General features: G+C 37.2%; 1 protein-coding gene across 4 annotated transcripts in view; it reads right to left on the minus strand.

Moving 5' to 3' along the window:
• Positions 1–27,493, minus strand: part of Atp11b (ATPase phospholipid transporting 11B (putative)) — a 102,847-nt gene that overhangs the window by 67,266 nt on the left and 8,088 nt on the right. For all 4 annotated transcript variants that reach the window (XM_048347043.1, XM_048347044.1, XM_048347045.1 and 1 more), the window contains exons 2-7: positions 18,647–18,763; positions 14,127–14,216; positions 11,426–11,506; positions 7,457–7,564; positions 5,480–5,608; positions 4,852–4,955 (exon numbers count right to left, since the gene is read on the minus strand). In XM_048347043.1, coding sequence (XP_048203000.1) covers positions 4,852–4,955; positions 5,480–5,608; positions 7,457–7,564; positions 11,426–11,506; positions 14,127–14,216; positions 18,647–18,763 — 629 coding nt within the window. The remainder of the gene's footprint in view (positions 1–4,851; positions 4,956–5,479; positions 5,609–7,456; positions 7,565–11,425; positions 11,507–14,126; positions 14,217–18,646; positions 18,764–27,493) is intronic.

Below are 27,493 nucleotides of genomic sequence, written 5' to 3' on the forward strand. Positions count from 1 at the left end.
ATTTCCTTTAGGCCAGCAATGATGAGCATTTCCTCATCTGTTTCTTTATCATTCTTACTTCAAGTCTCTCCTTAGCTCTGTGGCCCCCCTAGTGATTGGGTTGGTAGGTTTGAAAGTATGTTAGTTTCTTGAGCTCCTTGTATATGTTGGATATTAGGCCTTTATTTGATAAAGATCTTCCCCCAGTCGGTTGCCTGTCTTTCTAGTTTAGTAACCATGTCTTAGCTGTGAAGAAACTTTTTATTTTGATGTAGTCCCACTTGTCAAGTCTCTCTTCTACCTGTTGTCACATAGTATTCTTAATAGCAACACAATTTAAATGACTGTACTAAAACATGAACATTCTCTAATATTTCAATAACTATTTTCATTATTTTGCTATTATGAATATTGCAGTGCCTTATTATAAATGAATTCACTAATTCAAAGTCCAGTGATTGAATCATTCATGACTGATTTCTACTGTCTTATGATTTATTCATCTATCTTCCAAAACTCTCCTATTTTTTTTATCACTAATCTTTCCTTCTAAGTTTCACTTGCTGTTTTCTCTTCTGCTTTATGTCTTGATGTTAGAGTGCCCCAAATTAGTCCTCTTCCTTTAGCTAGCTATACTTTCTGCTAGCTATCCTCACTCCTACTTTATTTGACCTTAAAAGTTACTTGCATGCTGATGATTCCTAGATATATTATCTCCATCCTGTATCTCTTTCCTCATGTGTAATGTGTGTGTGTGTGTGTATGTGTGTATATAAAAAGTCTAGATGATAGGACCCAAATTATTGGCAGTGTTTATTTCTGAATAGGATTACCTGTGATTGTGGCTTCCTTTGTGACGTCTTTTTATATTATCTGAGTCATTTTATGAAGTGTATGTGTGATTGAGCATAAATGTATCTTAATCGTCAGAAAAGAGAACAATAAAGTTAAAGTTTTCATTTAAAAACAGGCTGCCGGCTCATGCCTGTAATCCTAGCTACTCAGGAGGCTGAGATTTGAAGATCTTGATTGGAAGCCAGCCAAGCAGGAAAGTCCATGAGACTGACATCTTCAATTAACCACCAAAGATTGGAAGTGGAGCTGTGGCTCAAGTTGTACAGTGCTAGCCTTGAGCAATAAAGCTCTGAGACAGCATTCAGGCCCTGAGTTCAAGCCCCAGGACTGGAATACATACACACATGTGCATACACACACTCTCACACAAACACACATACAAAATTAAATGTGGCCAGGGCCTAGTGTCTTAGACCTACAATTCTAGCTACACTGGAGGACTTCAGTTCAAGGCTAGCCTGGCAAAAATTCAATGAGATACCATACAACTAACAATAATAATAATTTTTAAAAGCTGGGATGGTAGTGAGCACCTGTCAATCCAGCTACGCACAAAGCATAAATCAGAGGAGTTTGGTTTAATTTGGCCTAGCTAAAAAAGCTCAATCCAATTCAAAAAAATTATAAAAGCAAAAAACACTGGGAACATGGCCTTAGTGGTAACGCACTTGCCTAGCATTAACAAATAATTGCTGGATTCTACCCTTAGCACTGGGGAAAAAAATATATTGTGTAGTAAAAAAAATAGTCACAAAATACAATCTGTACTCCTTCAAAAAATTAAAAAACAAAAACAATGATTAAAATGCAGCTGAAAGGAGCTGGGGATGTGGTTTAGTGGTAGAGTGCTTGCCTAACATGCACGAAGCCCTGGGTTTGATTCCTCAGCACCACATAAACAGAAAGTGGCTCAAGAAGTAGAATAGCAAAAAAATCCACAAAAAACAAACAAACAAAATGCAGCCGAAATGCTGCCATGAGATAGCTACTTCCAACATTTTGATACATAATTCTATGTTTTTTTCTAGCAATTTTTCTGTCTTGCTTATGTATGTATGTGCCTTATTTACATGTACGCAAACATTTCTGATACATATACACACTGAGAACTATAACTGTGCATCTTGTTTCATTTAACATTGAACTTTAGTAGGTACCTATATCAATAAAATGCTTTAGCATTATCTAGATATATAACTAAGCATGCTCCTACTTACACACTTAAAATCCTTCTAATACTTAAATGTGGTAGATAGTAAGGTGAAAAATAGACCAGGAATACTAGTGCATGCCTATAATTTTAGCTGCTATGTGGGTAGAAGTAGGATCATTGTGGTTTGAGGCCAGCCTGGAAACATGTAAGCAATACCCTGTCTCAAAACAACAAGCTAAGTCTGGCACTGGTGGCTCACACCTGTAATCCCAGCTAATAAGGAGGCTGAAATCTGAGGACTATGGTTCAAAGCCAGCCCAGGCAGAAAAGTCCATGAGACTCTTATCTTCAATTAACTACCAAAAAAACCCTGGAAGTGGCACTGCGGCTAAAAGTGGTAGAGTGCTAGTCTTTTTTTTTTTTTTTTTGGCCAGTCCTGGGGCTTGGACTCAGGGCCTGAGCACTGTCCCTGGCTTCTTCTTGCTCAAGGCTAGCACTCTGCCACTTGAGCCACAGCGCCACTTCTGGCCATTTTCTGTATATGTAGTGCTGGGGAATCAAACCCAGGGCCTCATGTATACGAGGCAAGCACTCTTGCCACTAGGCCATATCCCCAGCCCAGAGTGCTAGTCTTGAGCACAAAAGCTCAAGGACAGCACCCAAGCCCTGAGGTCAAGCCCCATAACTGACCAAAAACCCCAAAACAGACAGGGCAGCACATGCCTGTAATTCAAGATACTTGGCAGGAGAGGTAGGAGGATCCTAGGGGAAAAGCACAGGAGAACTTATCTGAAAAAAAAAAAAGTAAAGCTGGGTACTGGTGGCTCACACCTTTAATCCTAGCTACTCAGAAAGCTGAGATCTCCGAACGGCCATTAGAGGCCAGCCCAGGCAGGAAAGTTTGCAAGACTCTTATCTCCAATTAAATAAAGACAAGTGAAGGTGTGGTTCAAATGGAAATGCACTAGCCTTGAGCAAAAGAAGAGTTCCAGGACAGCAACCACACTCTTAGCTCAGGCTCCAAGACTGGCCCTAAAAAAGTTAAGGATGCATGGCTCAAGTGGTACAGTATCTGCCTGGCAAGCATAAGGCCTTGAGTTTTTTATAACCCCAGTACTGCCAAAAGTAAAAAAAAAAAAAAAAAAAAAAAAAAAAAGATGAAATTATAATTTTATATAAATATCTGTAAGTCTTATGAGTTCATCAAGGAAAACATGCTTCTAACGTATCATCTCTCATAAGGAAAACACAGATACTCAACAATAATTTGTTGATTGAATTGATCAAAATAATTAATATAAAATAAAAATCGGGGCTAGTAGTGGGACTCAGTAATAGACTGCTTGTCTAGCATGTGTGAGGCCATAGGTTCGATCCCCAACACACAAACATACACACACCATACAGACCTAAAACAAACCAAAAAGTAAGTAAAACTAGTATAATTATGAATTATCTTTGTATTATAAAAGCTTGGTATAATCAGCTCCACATCTGGCTTTTGAGTGGATAACTGGAGAAAAGAGTCTCATGGGGACTTTTCTGCCCAGGCTGGCTATGAACTGTGATTCTAAGATCTTAGCCTCCTGAGAAGCTAGGATTACAGGCTGGAGTCACCAGTGCCCCACCTGTTTAAGTGCTCTTAAAAGCATGTTTCCAAACTTTTTAGTTAATTGGAAAATTCTATACTGCATTTGAGTTTGATGAAAATGCAGACTTTTATAACACTATACAGAAAAAAGTTCTATTATAAAAACAGGAGTTGCAAACAAATATATGTAAGAAATTTGAAAATGCCAATGACAAAAGGTAAGATTCTGCAGCATTTCAATACATATAAATTGTGATAATACAGTAAGACCCTGACAGTGGGTTGTACAAAATGCTTATAACTTATAATCTAGTACCAGTTACTAACATGAGCTTAGTTTTTCATGCATCCTTTTTAAAATTTTTTCCTTTTTGCCAGTCCTGGGGCTTGAAATCAGGGCCTGAGCACTGTCCCTAGCTTCTTTTTGCTCAAGGCTAGCACTCTGCCACTTGAGCCACAGCGCCACTTCTGGCCCTTTTCGATATATGTGGTGCTGAGGACTCAAACCCAGGGCTTCATGTATAAGAGGCAAGCACCCTTGCCACTAGGCCATATTCCCAGCCCCTCATGCATCCTTAGTAGAAAGTTGTTTACATTCCACAGAACACTGTAATTGACAGGATCATTAAAGGCTGATTCATGCTGTATTTAATAAATTATAATGTTAAAAGGAGTTCTATGCTCCTTTCAGAAACAGGATCTTAAAAAAAAACATCTAAAAAGCGACAACCAGGATTTCTAAATCTGTGCTTATTGAGATTAAGTAATGAGTAAAAATAGTAAGATGAGTAAGCATTTGTCTTTGAAGGACTCATAGGATTTAAAGATAATATTTATATTAAAATACAGGCATAATGGCTTATAACTGTCTCCTAGCTGGGATCTGGAGGAACATAGCTTGAGTCAGCTAGGATAGCAAGTCCCTGAGAGACTCCATTTCCAACTAATCAGAAAAATGCTGGGCTGCAGACAGGGCTCAAATGGTAGAGCTACTGGCCCAGCAAGAATGAGGCCCTGAGTTTAAATTCCAGTACAGAAAAAAAAAAAAGGCAATTTTCACTCTATTATCTGCTGTATACCAATATATAGTAAACAGAAAGACATAGCCCTACTTCATGGAGACTATTAAAAAAAATCATCAGTTCCCTCCCACCTTAATTTTACTCCCTTCCTTGACATCCCCCAAATAATATCTCCAGATAGATAAAAGATTTCATTTTAGGTTACAAAATAATAGGACTTGAGATGATTATGTTTACACATCCCAACATACCTGTACAGGTCTGCTTCTGGCTGCTGGCATTCTATCACTGCTATAAGACTGTCCAAATTTGCAACTGTTTGTAATACTGCTGTCTCTGGAACAGCCACATGTGTCTGGGAGAGATAAAAGGATGAACCTCTAACTTGGGTGACCTTAGATATCAACAACTTCAAATATCTCTTACAAATGAAATCATGATATACTGTACTTAAGGTCAATAAATAGGCAGCAAAACAGAACTATGTAAAATAAGCAAAAAAAAAAAAAAACCCAAAGGGAATTCTACAATTAACTGTCTACAGACCATTAAATACTAGGAAATTAAGTCTCAAGTGTATAGTCATTATTGACCAGAGTTAAAAATAAGCAATTTAAAATAAAAAGTGAATTTCTCATCCTTAATTTTACTTTGAAATTGAAAAATATAAACTATCTCAAGTTAAAAATTATCAAAATATTAAAAATTGTATTTAATAACTCTCAATTCTTAACTAAACCATGTGAAACTACCCTTAAACTACACAGTAAGGTTTTAGTTTTTAAAAAAGTTTACTTTTTAAAGTTCTAGTAATTTAAAGCAAATATATATTATAATTTAGAGATATCTTTCATATACACTCAAAACATATGAACAAACCTTCAGGTTAGTTTCTCCATCCAAACTAGCAGTTGTAACATGACATGAACCATCGAGTCGGTCTGAGGACAGAAGCACCAAATCTGCAGGGAAAATCTCATCTTTGGCTATTCGAACAATATCACCTACCTATGAAGAATTTGGGGGGGGGGGAAGTAAATATATACATGTTTCTAAAAGCAAGGACCAATTTTCTTTTCTTTAAATTTTTTTAAAAAGTTCATTGTCAAAGTGATGTACAGAGGGGTTAAAGTTATATACATAAGGTCTTGTCAAACATATTACTGCCCCCCTCATTTTTCTTCTACCTTCCCTCTTCCCCTGTTCCCCTACCTGCACCCCCCCAAGTTGTACTGTTGGTTTAAAACATATTGTCTTGTAAGTATCGCTGTTGCACTAGTTCACCTTTTACCTTTTGTGTCTCCATTTTGATGTTCTCCTTCCCTTCCCTAATTCAGACAAACATATATACAATACCCAGGGTAACAGAATCAAATACAGTGGCAACAGGGGCTAAACCATAGGGAAGATAAAGAAATAATTTCACATAGTTAAAAATAGCAACAACAATATGCCACTTGTTTCCATATCTTGCAGTTCATTTCACTTAGCATCATCTTATGTGATCATATGTACATAGCTATTGAGCTATTGTGATCATCTGCTAGGACTATCCTAGATATGTACTGATTATAACCAATGAGGGAGACCATGCTCTCTTCACTTAGTATGATTTTTTTCCAGGAGCAGTATCATTCTTTCTGACAGAAACATGAATTCCATTGTGTATATATACCACAGTGTCTTGATCCATTCATCTACTGAGGGGCATCTGGGTTGGTTTCAGATTTTAGCTATGGTAAATAATGCTGCAATGAACATGGCTGTGCTGGTAGCTTTAGTATGGCCTTGTTTGTGATCCTTTGGGTAAATGCCCAAAAGTGGGGTTACTGGGTCATAGAGGAGCTCTCAGTTTAACCTTTTGAAGAACCTCCACACTGCTTTCCAGAGTAGTTGAACAAGTTTATACTTCTACCAACAGTGTAGTAGTGTTCCCTTTTGGCTGCATCACTGCCAGCATCTGTTGTTATCAGTTTTTTTGATAAAGGCCTTTCTTACTGGGGTAGGGTAGAATCTCAATGTTGTTTTGATTTGCATTTCTTTTATGGCCAAGGATGTTGAACACTTTTTAATGTGCCTCTTGGCCATTCTCTTTTCCTCTTCAGAGAAGTCTCTCTTTAAATCTTTAGCCCACTTATTATTGGGGCAATTGTTTCTTGGAGGATTTGTTTTGGGGGAACTTAATTTTTTTGAGTTCCAAGTATATTTTAGATATGAGGCCCTTATCTGTTGTATGTCCCAATCTGTGGGCTTTCTATATATCTTGCAAGCTATGGTCCTTTGCCATGCAGAAGCTCTGAAGTTTGATGCAATCCCATTTGTCCAACCTTTCTTTGATTTGTTGTGTTTCTGGGTCTTGGGTCCTACATAAGTGGCCTACAAATTTTAATTTTCTTTCCTCCTTCACAGTTGTGGGGATGAACTTAAGCAGGACTTAGCATTCTATAAAGAACTCTACCACTGAGTTATAGTCCTTATCCCTATCACAGCATTTTGTTTAAGAAAACAGGCTTTAAACTAAAATATAATTAAGAGAGAACTGTGATATAAAAATAAAATTTTTTGCAGCCAGGCACTAGTAGCTCATGCCTGTAATCTCAGCTATTCAGAAAGCTGAGATCCGAGGATCACAGTTCAAAGTTAGTCTGGGCAGGAAAGTCTGTGAGATTCTTAGCCCCAACTAATCACCAAAAAGCTGAAGTGGAGCTGTGGCTCAAGTGGCAGAGCACTATCCTTGAGCATAAACACTCAGGGATAATAGCACTGAGGCCTTGGGTTCAAGTCCCAGGACTGGCACAAAACAACAACAAAACAAAATAACTCCCCACTATTTTCTATTATTTACTACATGCATACCCGAATGTTTTTTGATCTGGTTTTTACAAGGCCACCACTTCGAACAACATAAACAGGAGCTCCATTTACTTCATTATCTGAGTTATGTCGTAACCAGTCCTCATATCCCTATAAATATCCAACAGAAAAAAATCCTTTTTAGCATAAAGATACTTTTATCATATAAGAAAAAGATAAAGACTTTACCCCCAAACACTTCATGTTCCAGAATTATATTTATTTTAATGCTATTTATATAAGGATTATATATGATTTATATGCTATTTTGATGCATATGCTTATTCCCACTAGGAACACCACTTCTTGTTTTCATCATGCACACTTTTACACACGATCTCTCTAATTATCTTTTCTTCATTTCCTTGTTGGAAGTTCCTTCTGTGTCTCCTTAAAGGAACCCTTTCTCACATTTTACATGAAAAAGAAAATTTATTCTTGTGTGTTTAAATGTTACAAAATATGCTGGCAATTCTGAAACATATTTATGGCTCATGTTTCTCGTCAAGATTTCTAACTTAAATATCTAGATGTATTCATTAATGTCTCTACTCTGACGTCTCATAAGTATATCAAACATATTCAACACTAAATTTAGGATGTTATTTCCTAAAGTCTGTTGCATTTCTCATTTTTCCCATCTTAGCAGTAACATTACTATCTACCAGGTAATCATGCAAAAAATTGGGGCATTATTCTTGACCCCAATTTTTTTCCTAACACTATTTTCCCCTTTTTTTTCTTTCTTTTTTTTTTTTTTTTGGCCAGTCCTGGGCCTTGGACTCAGGGCCTGAGCACTGTCCCTGGCTTCTTCCCGCTCAAGGCTAGCACTCTGCCACTTGAGCCACAGCGCCGCTTCTGGCCGTTTTCTGTATATGTGGTGCTGGGGAATCGAACCTAGGGCCTCGTGTATCCGAGGCAGGCACTCTTGCCACTAGGCTATATCCCCAGCCCCCCTTTTTTTTCTTAATCACAAAGTTTATTACTGCTACATACAAATGGTATTTTAATTACATAGCATAAAGTTACACAGTATTATAGACAATAAACACAGAGAAAAGATTCTTTAAAACTGAGGCTGACTTCTTTTAAACAACAGAACAACATGATTAATTATAATTACAGGTTGAGCATCCCTAATCTGACAATCTAAAATCACAAACAACCCAAAATTAAAAATTTTTCAGTACTAACATGAAGCCACAAGTAAATATCCCATTTTCACATATGAACTGCCTAACAGTACTAAAATACTATATAAAATTACCTTCAGGTTAAATGTATGAAGTATATATAAAACATTTTGCAAAGGGAAATGTAGGGGATGGCTATACCACCTTTAAGACCTGGGACTGCTGGCTGCCAGGTAGTCCCACCTCCTTCCGGGTCCAAAACGGGAAGAGACAGCCAAACCAGCCCCACCTCTCCTCTACGAGCATGTGTGTCGTAATGGCGCCCAGAAGGTGGTTCTGTGGGAAGTGACATTAGCCCGTGGGGGAGGTCCTAGGGTACTGCTCCTGGATGGACATGCTCACCAGCCTGTTGCTAGCTCCTGGTCAGTCCCTCCCCTTCCCTCATCATTACTGCTATAACTCTGATTGTCCCTCCCTTGAATAAACAGAAAGTTCTTGAAGCTGACTCCGAGGTGTCCATGCTTACCCGGCCTCCTGGGCGAGTATAGGGAGGGGGAAGGGCATTCTTGCAACCACGTGCTGATCCAGGCTATCCATGACCCTCGCTCGGGCACTACTTCCTACTGGCCAGAGGATATGCCGTTGAGAGTGATGGGGGGGGACACATAAGGGGATGAAAGGCTTGGTCTCTCCACAAGGGATAGACTTAGCCCAGCAGGGAAAAGGCAAACTAAAGGAGAAAAAGGAAAGTTTGGGCATGGCAACGTTCACTTTTCCATTTTTTCCAACATCTGTGCTATTGATTTACAGTGACACACATACACATCTGAACAACCCATGAAAGTCTCCTCTATGTGGATTTTGAATGACTAAGACATGAAAGTTATTGCAAAAAGAAAATTCCACCTCCTAAAATTTAGGTTTAAGAAGGGAGAATATCCTTACAGGTCAAATTTTCTCTTTGAAAATTATATAGCAATTTAAATTTCCCATTTGACCTCACCATCAAGCAATGCAACTAGTCATAAGCATGAGGTTTGCTTATTGTGCTTGAGGATGAAAAGGGAAGTATGGCTAGAGGAGAGTTAGTAAAAGGACAAATGGAGGAAATGAAGAAACCAGACATCTATGTCTGTTCCTGTAGATCACTGATAAGATTTGTGCTTTTGTTAAGAAATGGTTAAACAGCTTTAAGCAAAAGAGCACTTTGATCTGATTTGAAGAAATAACAGGAGAGCAAGAACAGAAGGAGACTATTATCCCTAGTGGAGATGAAAGATAATGGAGAATTGAACTAATATGGTTGATCTTGGAGGTGGGGATAAAAACAAAGGAAAAGGATGCCAGTATTTGTGGCAAAACAGTGGCGCTGTTAACAAACAGGGAAGCAGTGAAAGTAAGTAGTTTTAGAGAGAAAGTTTTAGAGAGAATTTCTCTTTGCAATTCTTGTGAGATATACAAGTGGAAATGTTACACAGATATAAGTGTATATTTGGAAGACAAAGAGTAATTTCAGGATAGATATAAACTGAGAACTTTCAACATGTGGATGGTATTTTGAACCACTAGATGAAATCACTTAAGAGAAAAATACATACAAAGAAGTCCCAGGGACTAATATGGGACTCTGATGAAATGACATCTATGAAACTAAGAATATACATTAACTATATGGTGTGATTAAGATGCCTACTATACAAATCCCAGTCTCAGAAGAGTGAAGAAAGGGAAATCAAACTTAGTAACACACTACATGCATAATGTTATTATAAACTGAAGGGTTCTCTCATCTTTTATCTTTTAATGAAAATGAAAGTAAGGGCTGGGAATATGGCCTAGTGATAAAAGTGCTTGCCTCGTATACATGAAGCCCTGGGTTCAATTCCTCAGCACCACATGTATAGAAAAGGCTGGACATGGTGCTGTGGCTCAAGGGCTAGAGTATTAGCCTTGAGCATAAAGAAGCCAGGGACAGTGCTTAGGCCCTGAGTTCAAGCCCCAGGACTGGTGAAAAACAGAACAAAAAACAAACAAAAATGAAAGTAAAAATAATAAAGTAATATACTTCATCTCAGAAATGGAAAGTGTCAATTTTATTTCCACATTTCTTAATCCGTATGTTTACCCAATAACCTTTTCTCTATAACTAAATTTTAATTTGGGTGAAACTTTTTTTTTTTTTTTGGCCAGTCCTGGGCCTTGGACTCAGGGCCTGAGCACTGTCCCTGGCTTCTTTTTGCTCAAGGCTAGCACTCTGCCACTTGAGCCACAGCGCCACTTCTGGCCGTTTTCTGTATATGTGGTGCTGGGGAATCAAACCCAGGGCCTCATGTATACGAGGCAAGCTCTCTTGCCACTAGGCCATATCCCCAGCCCCTGGGTGAAACTTTTTTTAAATTAGAGTACAGCTCACATAAAAACCTACTTCACTGAGGCAAGTTGCAAAAAGTACAGAAGCACTTTACAATTTTTATTTTCATATAGTCATGCTAGCAGTAAATGCTCCATTCTTACAAACATGGCCTCTTTGAGTTTTAACTTCCTTTAAACATCACCAAACTTTACAAGATGATTATAATGTTTCATATGTAAAATAATTTGTTTGTATAACACTTTTAGATGCTTCTTGTTTCAAAGGAGCATCTTTTAATGGTGGTAACTGTTCATGGTCACAAAGTACCTAAAATATAATAGGAGTAGTTAAATCAGTTTAACCTTATGTATCAAACAAATTTGTTGCCTTCTTATGAGAGTTACAATAATAAGTGTTAATTTGGAGTAGAAACACTTAGCAACTTATAAATGGGTTTGGAAAACAACAATAATAAGCATTACATACCTGCTTTATGGCGGTTACTGTTATCACAAAGAATAATGGAAGTCCACTGGTAATTGGACTAGTAGGAGTATCAATCATAAGCTAGATTTGAAAAAAAAAAGGACAGTATTTTTTATATTGCATATGCTAGACTATTAATACCTAAAACCTCAGGCTATTACACAGTGGGAATAGTCAGTTCACAATTTTAGAACCTTACAATGATGAATGCTTATACCCACATATATTAGGACTCAAGATACTCTTGTTTTGGTTTGGTTTTTGAGACAGGGCTTCACCACATAACTGGCCTCAAACATTTTAATTTTTTGTAGTATTAAAAATTATCTTTAGTTGTAGAAAGGAGTTTTAATTAAATCAGTTTATAAGTATATTGCATCCACACACACATACACACACACACACACACACATACACACACACACACACCCTGTGGTTAGAACTCAGGGCCTCATGCTCAATTTGCTTGCTCATGGCTGGCACACTATCATTTGAGTCATGCCCCCAGTTACACATACTGGTTAATTATAGATGGAGTCTCACAGATTGTTTTGCCCAAGATGGCTTCCCATTGCAATCTTCCAGGTATCAGACTCATAAGTAGCTAGGATTACAGATTGTGAGCCGTAGGCACCTGGCTAAGGCCTTGAACTCTTGATCCTCCTACCTCTGCCTCCCAGTCTAGAATCTTAAGTGTGTACAACTATCCCTGGCCAGTCTACTTTCTTAACACACAGGGCACTCAAGTTCTTTTTCAATACTGCCTAGCAGTAGAGCTACAGCCATTCAGATCTCACATCACATTTCTTTGTACATCCTGAAAAATGTTGAAAATTCTTTAGAAATTTTTATCCTAGGATTCATAATAACCTTAAGACTGTGCCCCCCCAGAGTGATTTTTGTAACACCCAGAAGAACCATAGGATAGCTAGAAATATTAGGCTGCAATTATGATGTAAGTTATAACTGAGGTTTTGATAAACTGCGAGAGAAGTATCTGTAGTAATTATATGTAGTTATCTAGAACACAGATCTTATGACTTATTAATGTTCCTTTACTCTAGATAGGCAAATTAAATTTCTTCTGTTCTAAAGATATGCTGATTCTTCATCTTAGCTAGTAATTTCAAAAATACATGCTATGTATGCTATGTATTTACGGCTAGTACAATTTCTCAATTTTTTTCAGAAAACCAACCATTTTTTCTACTGATATAAAATTGGAAATTTCTTCTTTGTTCATGAAGGAAAGCGATGTTTTAAAAAAAGTAAATTCTCGGGCTGGGGATATAGCCTAGTGGCAAGAGTGCCTGCCTCGGATATACGAGGCCCTAGGATCGATTCCCCAGAACTACATATACAGAAAACGGCCAGAAGCAGCGCTGTGGCTCAAGTGGCAGAGTGCTAGCCTTGAGCGGGAGGAAGCCAGGGACAGTGCTCAGGCCCTGAGTCCAAGGCCCAGGACTGGCCAAAAAAAAAAGTAAATTCTCTAAAGCTTTAGAATGATCACTTGACTAATCTTAATTTTGCTTTTGAAGTCCTAAGCTCTATTGAGTTTATACAGAGTTTACACAAAAATTCTAAGCCATACTGAAAGAAATTTTTAAAGTTTTATCAGGAAAGAATTACCTCCTTAAAGGACATTGATAACCACTGTATTTACATCTTTACTTAAACTGGAATTTCTGGAGTTTTTCTCTTGCTATTTTGATATACAAACAAAGCAGAGTGTGAAAACTGACATGCTACTTGAACAGCTGGGCATAATGGAACATACCTCTGATCCTAGCTACTCAAGAGGGTCCTGATCTCAAGGCCAGCACAAACAAAGGTAGTGTTGAGACTATCTCAAAACAAAATGAAAACAAAAGGCAAGAGAGAATAACTCAAGTGGTAGAGTGCTTTCCTCGCATGTACAAAGCTCTGGGTCAACTCACAGTAAACCCACTCCTCACATACAGTTAAATAAGCCTATAATGAACAGATTTTAATGAAGGAAAGGTCTTCTGGGCAAAGAATGTACCCACAGGATGTTTAAAACTAGAATTACTGGCCTAGTATGATGGCATATACCTACAATGTCAGCACTTGGGAGATGGAAGCAGTGCCTGAGCTAAAGAGCAAGACTGTACCACAAAATCAAAACATCAGAGCAAATATATATATAAATATATATAATATTTATAGATTTATTTGGGATATGGATCTTATTATACTGCCAGGCTGACCTCAAACTCCTAGAAAAAAAGATTCTCCTGCCTCAGCCTCCTGAATACTTGGAACCCATAGGCATATACCACCACATATTGACTAAAATTAAATTTTAACTGAAAGTCAAAAAATTATGTCCTACAAAGATAATTCCAGGCACAGATATGTGCCAAAACATATGGTATATATTAACTGCTAAGATCTTTCTGCTCTGAGACAGACATCTGACAGAAAGATGACAGATGCTCAACACTAAGGCTCCTTACTAATAATATAAAATACAACTAATATTATAATTCATAAGCTATTGCTTATAACTCTAGACACGACTTATATAACTATTCACCGAATTCAATGGCAAAGCTTTGCAGAAAAAACAAAAACAGGTCTCGTAGTCAAACAATTAAGAAAACAAGATAATTTTTTCATATTCTAAGATGTATTTTTAAAAATTATGTTTACCAACAATCCACTGAGTGATAAAGCTTACCTGAACCAAAAATATAATAAGAAAATAAAAGTTTGCCACTCTTCTGAATTGCTCAAATAAATTTTTTGGAACAAAATTCCACACAGTATACTGAAAAAAAAAAGAATAAGGAGAAAGAAGAAATCAATAAACAGACATTTTAAACAATATATACAGTATATATATATATAATAGAAATGCAGTAAGAAAAGCAAAATCAGATTTTCTAAGCCGTCAGATATATTTATATTTGTTAATGTTACAGAAACTACCTGTCTAGTTTCTAGAGTTCAAAACTATTTCTTTTTTTTTTTTTGTCTTTGCTTTTTGTCGGTCATGGGGCTTGAACTCTGGGCCTGGATGATGTCCCTGAGCTCTTCAGCTCAAGCCTAGTGCTCTACCACTTGAGCCACAGCTCCACTAATGAGTTCAAAACGTTCATCGTATTTTTTCCTTTATTTTACTGTTTAAGGGAATTTTCAGTATACTTTAAAAAAATATGAGATAAACTGGAACTTACCAGTTTTGTTACTAAATTATTGATATTTTTGGAAGGCAGATTTATAATAGCATTTCAATAATTTATCTTGGATTTTATATAAAACTACACTTAATGGTAGAGATGGTAAGAGTTGATAGAAATGATGCTACACAACATTTATTTTATATTTTCCTTGGCTTAATGTCAGGAACAGGAAACGTAATAATTATTCAACTTTTTACTTATAGATATAGAAAAATAACCTAGACTGTTGAAGAAATAAGAATATCTCAAGTGGTCACTGCAATAATAAAAAATGAGTAAGAACAAGAAACTATTACAATGTCAATTTTAAAAGGCAAGAGAAGGAGATGAAGAGCAAGACATGGGAGATTAAACCACTGTGGCCCCAATCTTAATTTACACTCAGTAAACAGCCTTGCATATAATCTCTCTGTGTCCTACTTTGTTCCTCTAAAAAGTGAAGACAATAATAAGCATATCATATATGGTTCTTCAAAAGAGTAAATAATCTAAAGTATTTGTTGAGCACGTAGGAAAGAACCTGGCTTTTATTACTTGCTACATATTTGTTATTTAATTATTATTAATCAGCTCATTATCCTATAATGCTATATTATGGGTGCAGACAAAGCTAGACATTTTATTTGTATTATTACTTACAATATAACAATATATATGAAATGGAAAGTTTACAGAACTATCACTTTATATTGTCTTTCTCCTGGCAGAAGGTAGATCCCTGGAGGCAAGGGCGTCATTTTATTTACTGCTCTACCCTTATAGTACTATCAGGCACAAAGCTGGACGTCACAAAGTTCGTTTACAGAACCAATGAATGAATAAAACAAGTATTGTTGTATTTTTTTCTCAGATAAATATCCTGTTGTTCGTGGCCAGGAAGGTTTAGTGGTTATTGATCAACTTAAGATTATTATTATTGTTATTATTATTATTATTGTCAGTCCTGGAGCTTGGACTCAGGGCCTGAGCACTGTCCCTGGCTTCTTTTTGCTCAAGGCTAGGATTCTACCTCTTGAGCCACGGTGCCATTTCCATTTCCGGCTTTTTCTGTTTATGTGGTACAGAGTAATTGAACCCAGGGCTTCATGCATGCAAGGCAAGCACTCTACCACTAAGCCATATTCCCAGGCTTTAAGATTATTTAAAAAAAAACAATTTACTTAAATTTCCCTGATTCAATGAAAGATGGTTCTAATTTCTAAATTTTTGTATGTCCAAGTTTATGTCTGCATCAGCTGTTTGAGGCTTGAAGCATCCTATCCCATATTTTATAAACAGTTATATTCCCAGAAAAGCCACTAAGCATACACACAAGAGTATATACACTGTAATACCTGACAATCTTTCTTTCTTAGGTTATATTTTATGTTTCCAGTTCTAACCTAGAACTGGAACATGAAATATAATTTTTTCTTGTTAGTGGCAGCACCAGTGGCTCCCAAATATGGGAACAGGAATTATATTTAGGGGTCAAGAGAGAAAGGATACTTTCTGGTAATAAAAAAAAAAAAAGCCATTGTTAGGCCTGGGAATATGGCCTAGCAGTAAAGTGCTCGTCTCGTATACATGAAGCCCTGGGTTCAATTCCTCAGCACCATGTATATAGAAAAAGCCAGAAGTGGCGCTATAGCTCAAGTGGCAGGGCAGCCTTGAGCAAAAAGAAGCCAGGGAAAGTGCTCAGGCCATGAGTTCAAGCCCCAGGACTGGCAAAAAAAAAAAAAAAGTCACTGTTTCAAATGTATGTGTAAAAAAAGCTGTTACTACAGGGGTCCGAATATCTCCAAGTAAACTCTTTAGTCACCTTATCAAGCAGATAAAATTTTAGAGGAATTAAGTTGGAGATGTCCTAACAGTAAGCATATATTTTGTCTTCTAGAATCTCAAGGAAAGCCATTAAATAAAACAGCAGTAAGGTAACAGGTGTGGAGTATTTTCTTTTTCAAGGTCAGTAATACAAGAAAAATTTAGAACAAAGTTTTATATGCAAAGTGGTTGCATGGTCGAACTGTTATTTCCATGTTCTTTTTTTTATTTCCATGTTTTCTGAATATAAACATCTTGCACAAGTTTAATTTCTGCATTTCCCATATAGTAGAAAAGGAATTCCATTAATATAATATTAAATAATATAGAAATACTTCAAAGAAAAATAATTTACTAAACCTTGAAGTTCTATTAATTATTACATAATAGTCCTCAAAATGCATTAATTAGTATAACACCCCTAGAGTTGTGTTTGATTTTTTATCATTAATTAATATTTTTTTCCTTACGGTCTTAACATTGGTAGAATGTTAGGCCTGTGAACTCTCAGCAGACAGGAATTATAAAAATTACACTTAAAAACTATTTAAAAACCTATAAATATGGGAACCTTACCATTTCTCAAACTAAGACAATTTATGGGTATGTTGTATATGTAAATAAAGTTATGGAAAAAAGGAAGGGGCAGGACAAAGAAACTTGTAAATTAAAGCAACATCCTTAGAAAAGATCAACTCAGGATTGGAGAAAAAAAATGTTAGTGTCTCTCTGAAAGGAAAGAAAGGTGTGATATAAAGATCCTTCTTAAAATGCCCTATCAAGATATGATCCAAGGACAACTTTACCTTCAATCTTCTAGACTCACATCTTCTGTGTCTGTACTGTCCAATAGTCATATCTCTTAACATTTAAATTAAGATAAATTAAAATTTTAGTTCCTCAGTTGTACTAGCCAAATTCAAGTCTCAAAAACCATATGTAGGGAAAGGGGGAGGGAGAAGGGGGGAATGAAGGAAGAGGTAACAAATAGTACAAGAAATGTACCCAAGGCCTAACGTATCGAACTGTAACCCCTCTGTACATCAATTTGACAATAAAACAAAACAAGAAAACATATGTAGGAAATGGCAATCATACTTAACAGTGTGAAAACATTTCCATTATGACAGAAAAATCTATTAGACAATATTACTCCAAAATATTCAGCTTCAAAATAAACTAAGACATCTTAAAAATGTCAGAGAAGGGCTGGGGATATAGCCTAGTGGCAAGAGTGCCTGCCTCGGATACATGAGGCCCTAGGTTCGGTTCCCCAGTACCACATATACAGAAAACGGCCAGAAGCGGCACTGTGGCTCAAGTGGCAGAGTGCTAGCCTTGAGCGGGAAGAAGCCAGGGACAGTGCTCTGGCCCTGAGTCCAAGGCCCAGGACTGGCCAAAAAAAAAAAAAAAAAAAAAAAATGTCAGAGAAAAATGAAACAAAGAACAAATAAGTGACAGTATGTTGAGGCCATAAAATATTTAAAAAAGAATTCAGACAGGCTTTAAAGTCACATAGAACTGAGTTCAAACTTCACTCTAAGCACTTAATATGGTGCAAATCTTCAGAAAACCATTCAACAATTACCAAGAAGTTAAATGGAAGAAACTAACATAACATGAATATAACATTGTGCAAAAGAGGCTTAACAACAGCTACTTCACAGGACTGTTGAAAGGATTAAAGTAGGTAACATGAGAAGAAACTAATATACTACTTGATGCACAGTACAAACATTATTTCCTTCATTTAGCTGCAACAAAAGGTAATTTTTTGGCTTGATGACAACCTGGTAACAACCAGCAACTCCTTTTATTTCAGACTTCATCATTTTGGTTCATATAAATATATCAATTACCACTTTCTTGACTTTATAAAAACATAAAAATGTACTCAAAGCTAGTTACTGGTGGCCCACACCTATAATCCTAGCTATTCAGGAGACTGAGATCTGAAGATTTCAGTTTGAGGCCAACCCAGGCAGACAAACTGAAAATCTTAACTCCAGCAAAAAGCCAGAGTGGAGCTGTGGCTTAAATGATAGAGTACCAGCCTTGAGCAAAAAAGCCAGGCAAGAGTGCAAGGCCCTGAGTTCAAACTCCAGTACCAGCATACACACACAAAAAAGACATGTTCAAGCACATACGATAAATCACTTTTCAAAAACAGGGTAAATATCTATAATTTTAATGGTAAAAGTATTCATCTTACCTTGGATGAGATGATCCGATTATCTATAAATTTCTGAGGTGTGTAAAGGCCATTCTGAGGAAACCTGTTGGCTATATAAATAGTTCTTGTGTCACTTTGATGTGGTGGGTCGAAACCCTAAGACCAAACAAGAGAAAAAAAAGTAACACTGGTCAACAAGTTTAGTTGTCATGATAGTCGACTGTTGGTTTTACTTAATTGATCAGATTATATATATTTCTTCTGGTCTTAAGCTGAAGATAAAGTTAATGTAATTGTTAGAAGTTAAACCATCTTTTTGTTTATTTGACAGATAAATAGGTACTTTTTCTTCAGATATAAATGAACTAGGTAATGCCTTCAGTAATTAAAAAAAGTTCATACTGCCAGATGTGCAACAAGGGGAAAAAAATCATGCAAGATATATTCAAAGCTTTTCAGACAAAGCTTGTTTCTCCAGCGCATTCCTTCTTTCAGTCCTTGCCTTCTCTCAAGATGGATTTACTGGGTCACATGGGACCTGTATAGCTAGCAGACAATGGCATTCAGATCAGCTTGGTTCCCAAGAGCATTTATCCCTAGAAGGCTTATAATGTGTCACATGATACTGTCCAATTCATGCCATATAATAATTTATTTATGTCAGCTACAGTACAACTGACTTCCTAAAATGCAATTAGGAATGTTACAATATTCCTTGAGCAACAGACATATTCCCCCTCAAATTCAGAAAACAGCACAGTGGTATTCATCTTTCCTGGAAAAGGTCTCACTGGTGACAAGGCTATCAGTACATGATTTCTGTAGTATTATCCTTTCTTCCAGTGTTGTAAGTACTCCTTTAAGTACCTTGGGAACCCCCTAACACATAAAATCCTTCCCAAATATAAGATTTTATTTGGTTCTAGCAGGCAAATAATCTGAAATTTTGATTTTTCACTTTTTAGCAATGGTTGAGTTACTAACTTATTCTACACTAAACTTAGTACTCATAAAGCACAATGATCTTTTAGATATTACTAAAAAATCAATTTAGTGATTAAGAAGGACATAATCTGGCTTTTAATGTTGTGCACCCCATTTCCTATAAGCACAGATTTACACAGATCTAGGAATTCCCCTATTACTAGAAAGAACTTTGTTTTAGTTTCTCAGAATACTCAGTATTATGTAGTGTGTTCCTTTGCTAATCTTGGTTTTAAGTCTTGTTTTTTTTTCACGGTCTCACGAAAAGTTAATATAAGACTATAAAAATTGGGGCTGGGGATATAGCCTAGTGGCAAGAGTGCCTGCCTCGGATACACGAGGCCCTAGGTTCGATTCCCCAGCACCACATATACAGAAAACGGCCAGAAGCGGCGCTGTGGCTCAAGTGGCGGAGTGCTAGCCTTGAGCGGGAAGAAGCCAGGGACAGTGCTCAGGCCCTGAGTCCAAGGCCCAGGACTGGCCAAAAAAAAAAAAAAAGACTATAAAAATTAAGTGAATTTCTATGCTCCTATGTTTTATTTGCTCATACTATTTCAAAATCTGTTATTTTTCAATCTTGCTGTTCCAACACTTTGGAATACTGATAACCCACATTTTATCGATCTAAGTATTGCATGAGTCATTTCAAAATCAGTCTCTTCAAGGAAAAATAATTTTAAAAGCATTTCACAATTTTGTAAATAAATGAACAAGTGATTAAATGAACAAATAGTTTGAATGCTATAACTTTTCAAAAGAGATCCATCAAGCTGGGTGCCAATAGCCCACATCTATAATCTGAACTACTCAGAGGTTGAGATCAGAAGATGATAGGTTTTAATCTCCAGTTTACCAGAAAAAGAAAAAATAAATCTGGAACTGGATGTGGCGCAAGTGGTATAGTGCTGACCTTCAGTGAAAAAGCCAAGCGACGGTGTGATGCCCCGAGTTTACATCCCAGAATGGGGCTTAAACAAAAAGCGAGGACGGGCTTCATGGGCATTTTATCTATTAACATAACTAAAACATTAGACTGCTCAAAGAATATTTATTCCGTATATACTTCAAAACCTTGTTACCATATGCCTGCTACACTGGTTCCTATTCTCTTAATGTTTTCTGCCATCTCTTTTCAGTAACATTCTACATTCAGCTCAACTCAACAGACTCAGTCGGAAACCTGCAAGAGCTCCCTACAATGGATAAACTATACAGGAATAAACCATACAAAAATAAATTGGAGGACAATAGTAAATTTAAGAATCTGAAAGAATATATAAATCTTTAAGATGTCAAGACATTGATCAAGATGCATTGTACTCATAAATTGGTATGTTGACCCTTTGTACATTTAAATAAGTAAAAAATAAATAAAAATGCTCAACCAGGCACTGGTTCACACCTTGTAATCATAGCTACTCAGGAGGCTGGGATATGAGGATAGTGGTTTGAAGCCCATCTGGGCAGGAATGTCTATCAAACTCTTTTTTTGTTTGTTTGTTTTGTTTTTGTGCCAGTCCTGGGCCTTGGACTCAGGGCCCGAGCACTGTCCCTGGCTTCTTTTTGCTCAAGGCTAGCACTCTGCCACTTGAGCCACAGTGCCACTTCTGGTTGTTTTCTATGTGGTGCTGGGGAATCGAACCCTGGGCTTCATGTATACGAGGTGAGCACTCTTGCCACTAGGCCATATTCCCAGACCCTCTATCAAACTCTCATCTCCAGTTAACCAACAAAAAGCTGCAAGTGGAGCTGTGGCTCAAGTGGTAGAATGCTAGACCAGAGCAAAAACACTCAGGGATAGCACCCAGGCCCTGAGTTCAAGTCCCAGGACCAGCAAAAAAATAAAAATAAACAAAAACCTTAAAAAGATGTCAAGATAATAAACTAAGGATTAGCTACATCATTCCACATTGGAAATCACTGGATGATATGAACCACTGATCACAAGCTGAAATTTTGGAACTCTTGAGGTTTGTACAATTATTCAAGAGGATATATTGAAATGTTTGCTCCCAAAGACAATATAAAAACAAATTTTAAAACTTTTACACCAAAAGTCCATATTCCGAGATATCATGACTTAAAGTGACAGTTCCAGAAGAAAAGTAAGCTTTTCTTCTTCCCAAAGATGATCTACATACTCCCAAAGATGATCTACTTATTCCAAAAGATGCACCCACTTAGGCATTCTGAGTCTTTTTTTTCAGTTATGATTAATTCATATAATCTCATCTAATAATATCATAATCAATGCCATGCAAATGGTATGGGTGTACCTGTTTGTGTGTATCTGTGTACTTCTCACAATCAAAACAGTTAAAAGTAGGGCTGGGGATATAGCCTAGTGGCAAGAGTGCCTGCCTCGGATACACGAGGCCCTAGGTTCGATTCCCCAGCACCACATATACAGAAAACGGCCAGAAGCGGCGCTGTGGCTCAAGTGGCGGAGTGCTAGCCTTGAGTGGGAAGAAGCCAGGGACAGTGCTCAGGCCCGGAGTCCAAGGCCCAGGACTGGCCAAAAAAAAAAAAAAAACAGTTAAAAGTTGATATATGAGTATAGTATAACTGTCCCTTATAGAAATTAAACCTTTAAATTCAGTTCTTTAGTAGCTCAACAAATTAAAACTAGCCATAAATAACTAAATAAAAATAAAAGGAACAAAATAATGAAACTGACTTGCAGAATTTATGAATGGGGTTCGATTTTGTGCATCTCTAAAGTTATAAGAAAATTTGAATATATACACATTTTTCTGAAAAATGTGCATACCTTTAATCAGATTTTCAGGCCATAAAGAAGTTTATAACCAGTTAACCTAATTCTTGCTTTATAGTCAAGTTTCTTATTCCCCTACTCCATATACAAAATTGCCTCAGGAGCTTCTTTAGCAGGAGTTAAAACAAACATCTATTACATAAATTAATTGCATATACTATTAATATGAAGCTTGAGTATTATTTCTAGCATATAATATCAGTATTTCCATGGCAGTGGAGAAAAAATGCAATCAGAATGTTCTGATCATCAGATCAAGGATATAGCCATGGTTCAGAATCCTTTGGCAAATAATTCATTTCTCTATTGTCATCTTAGAATTTTCATTCACCCTCTCAACCCCTCGATGCATGCCAGCTTCTCTACTCTGATGTATCTTGTCTTGGAAAAGGAATTAAGATAGATTAATGCTATTGCAGAGTTTTTATGTCAGGTTGCTGGTGGCTAAAACATGTAATCCTAATTACTTAAAAAAAAAGACTGAGAACCTGAGGATCATGGTTTAAAGCAGAAAAGTCCTAGATACTCTACCTCCAAAATAACTAGCAAAAAGCTGGGCTGGAAATGTAGCTCAAGTAGTAGAGATCCAGATGAGCAAGCAAGCCATTGAGTTCAAACACTGGTACCAGTAAAAATAAACAAATCAATGAAATTTAAAAATAGTGAAGAGGCTGGGAATATGACCTAGTGGTAAAGTGCTCGCCTTATATACATGAAGCCCTGGGTTCAATTCTTCAGCACCACATATATAGAAAAAAAGCCAGAAGTGGAGCTGTACCTCAAGAGGTAGAGTGCTAGCCTTGAGCAAAAAGAAGCCAGGGACAGTACTCAGGCCCTGAGTCCAGACCTAGGACTGGCAACAAAAACAAATAAACAAACAATAAAAATAGTGAAATATTTAATAACCTAAGAAGCAAGTGGATATGCTTGTTTATAATTTAGGAAAAAACTTGAGGCAGGCACTCAGGAAGTATAACGGTGAGGGTTATCAGGATATATATGAGATTGCCTACTAAAGGTAAGAGATGGAATTTTCTGTGCCATTCATTTATGTTACATGGGGAAAGAAAAGGAATAAACAAAGGAGAAATACCGCCAGAACAGAAAAATGAGAACAGCAGGAACCCAGGAAGAAATTCCAAAAAGGAATTTTCCATATGCTACAAAAAAGATGAGAACCAGAGGGGGGAAATGTACTTAGAAAATTGGTTGTTGCTTTTAAGTTGTTAAAGGGTTTGGAGGTGTGTTTCAAGTGATAGACACCTACCTGCCTACTGAGGCTCTGAGTTCAAATTCCAGTGTTGCCTAAATAAATAGATAAACTAAGGTCAGTCTACAGCAGAGTTGAATGGAGGTAGAGAGGAAGGTGGGGAAAGTTAGGAAGGTAAGGAAGTTGAAAAGCTAGATGAAGTCAAATATTTTTAGCTTAAGCTAATTATATTTTTAGATTTCAATCAAAGATTTGGTAGGTAAGAAAGATAAATGTTGAAAAAGAATAAAGTGATTGAAGGATCAAGGAAAAGAAAACAAAGGATCACCCATAAAAGTATTACCTGTGAAAACAGATAAAACCTTTTCTCATCTGAAGAGAAAGATTTTTAAAAAATAAATTTAAAGAATGAAATGAAGAACACTGAAATCATCTATCACATTTTTTTTTTTTTTTGGCCAGTCCTGGGCCTTGGACTCAGGGCCTGAGCACTGTCCCTGGCTTCTTCCCACTCAAGGCTAGCACTCTGCCACTTGAGCCACAGCGCCGCTTCTGGCCGTTTTCTGTATATGTGGTGCTGGGGAATCGAACCTAGGGCCTCATGTATCCGAGGCAGGCACTCTTGCCACTAGGCTATATCCCCAGCCCCTATCACATTTTTTATCTTGGCAATAAGTCTAAGAAAAATCTTTGTGAAGAGTTGATACAGTCTGTATCTAATAGGCTGACAAACTTATTTTTCTATAACTTTCTGGGTGTGCTAATATCTCTATGGAGGTTCAAACTGCTACCAAAAATCAGATCAGGGGCTGGGGATATGGCCTAGTGGCAAGAGTGCTTGCCTTGTATACATGAGACCCACATATACAGAGGACCACATATACAGAAAATGGCCAGAAGTGGCGCTGTGGCTCAAGTGGTAGAGTGCTAACCTTGAGCAAAAAGAAGCCAGGACAGTGCTCAGGCCCTGAGTCCAAGCCCCAGGACTGGCCAAAAAATAAGAAAATAAAAAATAAGGAATCAGATCAACAGTTCCCATCTAATTAAACTATGAAACTCACATTCTTGGGCTTAGGGTGTAGCTAAGGGCTCTAGCTTCAGACCCAATTTATAAATAAACAAAGAAATAAGCAATGAAATAACTTTCACATTCTCTTAGTACTTTCTTGGTCACAGGGTCTGTTTTGTGCTGGCCTTACACTTATGATCTATCCTCCTGCCTCAGCCTTCTGAGTGCTAGCACTGTGCCCCACCATCACTAAATGTAATTGTATGCAGCTATATCTCAGATAATCTGGAAAAAAGAAGACATTGGGGAGTCAAAGAAAAATGAAGGAGGAGGTAACAAGTTTGACAAGAAATGTTATTCACTACCTTACCTATGTAACTGTAACCCCTCTGTATATCACCTTGACAATAAAATTAAATTTAAAAAGACATTAGGGAAAAATTAATAAATCTAATTAAGGCATGGGGAGTTTAATTAATAACAATGTATCAGTACTGGTATAACAATGTTAATAATTAGAAAAAACTGGGTGGGAGAGGAGTGCACATGAACTACCTTACTATCTTTACTACATTTTTGTTCCTCTAACACTACTCTAAAATACAGCCAATATTTGGTTTTTAAAAAAGACAATCCAGCCAAGTGCCATTGGCTCACGCCACTTAAGCAACCACATGTTAAACTAATTGTTTTTCACCTTGCCATAGACCATTAAAAGCTTTATTCAATCTTCATGAAATATCAGTAGCAAATCCATGGTATATTAGACTATAAAGACTGCTAAAAGTTTATGTGAACATTTTAGAATTTTTACTTTCACTGTATGAACCACCAAGACCTTCTTTCCCTCCTTCCTTTTCTTTTTTAGTTCTGCAAGTACATGCTAGAACATTATAAGGTGAACACATAAATTCCCTTTAACTTTGGATAAGAAGTTAGTTTCACAAAACCTGAACATGTCCTATATATATAAGTTAGACGCCAGTTCTTTCACAGCATTTAAAGTTCAACATAAAAAGACAAGTTTAGAGAACTACTTTCTGGTCTCTGGACACTGAATCAGGTCTACTATGACTATTAGAACCTTCTGACATTGCCATATGTTAAAGAACACAATAGAGAAGATAAACGAGATTCACATTTCCTCTGTAGTTTAGGAGATGCACAAACAAAACAATTTCCAAGTTTAATGTTATGAAGTTCTGAACTGACTATATTACTGCTCAATTATACTCATTAAAAAAGGACTCAAGGGGCTGGGGATATAGCCTAGTGGCAAGAGTGCCTGCCTCGTGTACACAAGGCCCTAGGTTCGATTCCCCAGCACCACATATACAGAAAACGGCCAGAAGCGGCGCTGTGGCTCAAGTAGCAGAGTGCTAGCCTTGAGCAAAAAGAAGCCAGGGACAGTGCTCAGGCCCTGAGTCCAAGGCCCAGGACTGGCCAAAAAAAAAAAAAAGGACTCAAAAAAAAAGGACTCAAAAAATTTTAGAGCCAGGCGCTGGTAGCTCATGCTTGTAATTCTAGCCACTCAGGAAGCAGAGATCTGAGGGTCGTGGTTTAAGCCAGCTGGAACAGGGACGTCTATGAGACTCATATCCAATAAACCACCAAAAAAGCTAGAAGTGGGGCTGGAGCATGGCTCAATTGGTAGAGCAATAGCCAATGAGTGAAAGAAGCAGGCATAAAGTTCGAATCCAGGTCTTGGATCTAAAAACAAGGAAAAGAACAGAAAAAAGAGGGAAGTGTAGCTGTGGCTCAAGGGGTAGAATGCTAATCTTGAGCACATAAGCTCAAGGACAATGCAGACCCTATAACCAAACAAACAAAAAACTTAGAATACCAATAACATGAATATTTAGTGTGAAAAATGTGTCTGGTACTATGGTAGTGATCGTACTAAATTCTAACCTAAACATATCTTATTCTGAAATACCAGACCATTTAAAATGTTATCTGTTAAATTGTACAGTTTAATTTTTTAAGATAATAACTTTTTAATGCATATTTACTACATGTGAAGTATTTACTAAATGCTTTAAACTAGAAATATCAAAATGAGAACAGAGCACCCATTCCCTGAACACTTAAAAAATAATAAGAGGGGCTGGGGATATGGCCTAGTGGCAAGAGTGTTTGCATCGTATACATGAAGCCCTGGGTTCGATTCCCCAGCACCACATATATAGAAAATGGCCAGAAGTGGCGCTGTGGTGTAAGTGGCAGAGTTGCTAGCCTTGAGCAAAAAGAAGCCAGGGATAGTGCTCAGGCCCTGAGTTCAAGGCCCAGGACTGGCAATAATAATAATAATTATTATTTTCTAAAAAAGAAGAATCTAACACAGAAAACTCAGGATTTACTCTCTCCTCCAGTTAAACCCAGCTTGCCCTCATTATTGCAGGCTGCAGTCAAGCAGCAGTTCACAGGATGCTCTCAGCAGGAGGTAGGAAGGTAAAAGCTACTCACACAGGACTCCACTGGAAAAGCTCAAATTGGTTTTCATGTATTGCTATTCTGATGAAGGCTTCTAATCCCACTGTTTTATTTTCTGTTTTCAAAACTCGTTTATCAACATGAAAAGATTTTCTTCACAAAAGCAATTAAGTTCAATGCTCGTGTTTGCTTTCTTTAATTTTACATGGGCTTTTGGACTGAGGTTGTTTATCAGTCGCAATGCTTACCTGTCAGGTAAAAGGCCCTGTCCTCTCCAATACCACAAAAATCAACCATATCTCCCACCAACCACAGCAAACAGTTAAACAGGTATCGAGGGCTGGGGATATAGCCTAGCGGCAAGAGTGCCTGGCTCGGATACACGAGGCCCTAGGTTCGATTCCCCAGCACCACATATACGGAAAACGGCCAGAAGTGGCGCTGTGGCTCAAGTGGCAGAGTGCTAGCCTTGAG

This window comes from Perognathus longimembris, chromosome 5, assembly GCF_023159225.1.
Source record: "Perognathus longimembris pacificus isolate PPM17 chromosome 5, ASM2315922v1, whole genome shotgun sequence".
Classification (NCBI taxonomy): domain Eukaryota; kingdom Metazoa; phylum Chordata; class Mammalia; order Rodentia; family Heteromyidae; genus Perognathus; species Perognathus longimembris.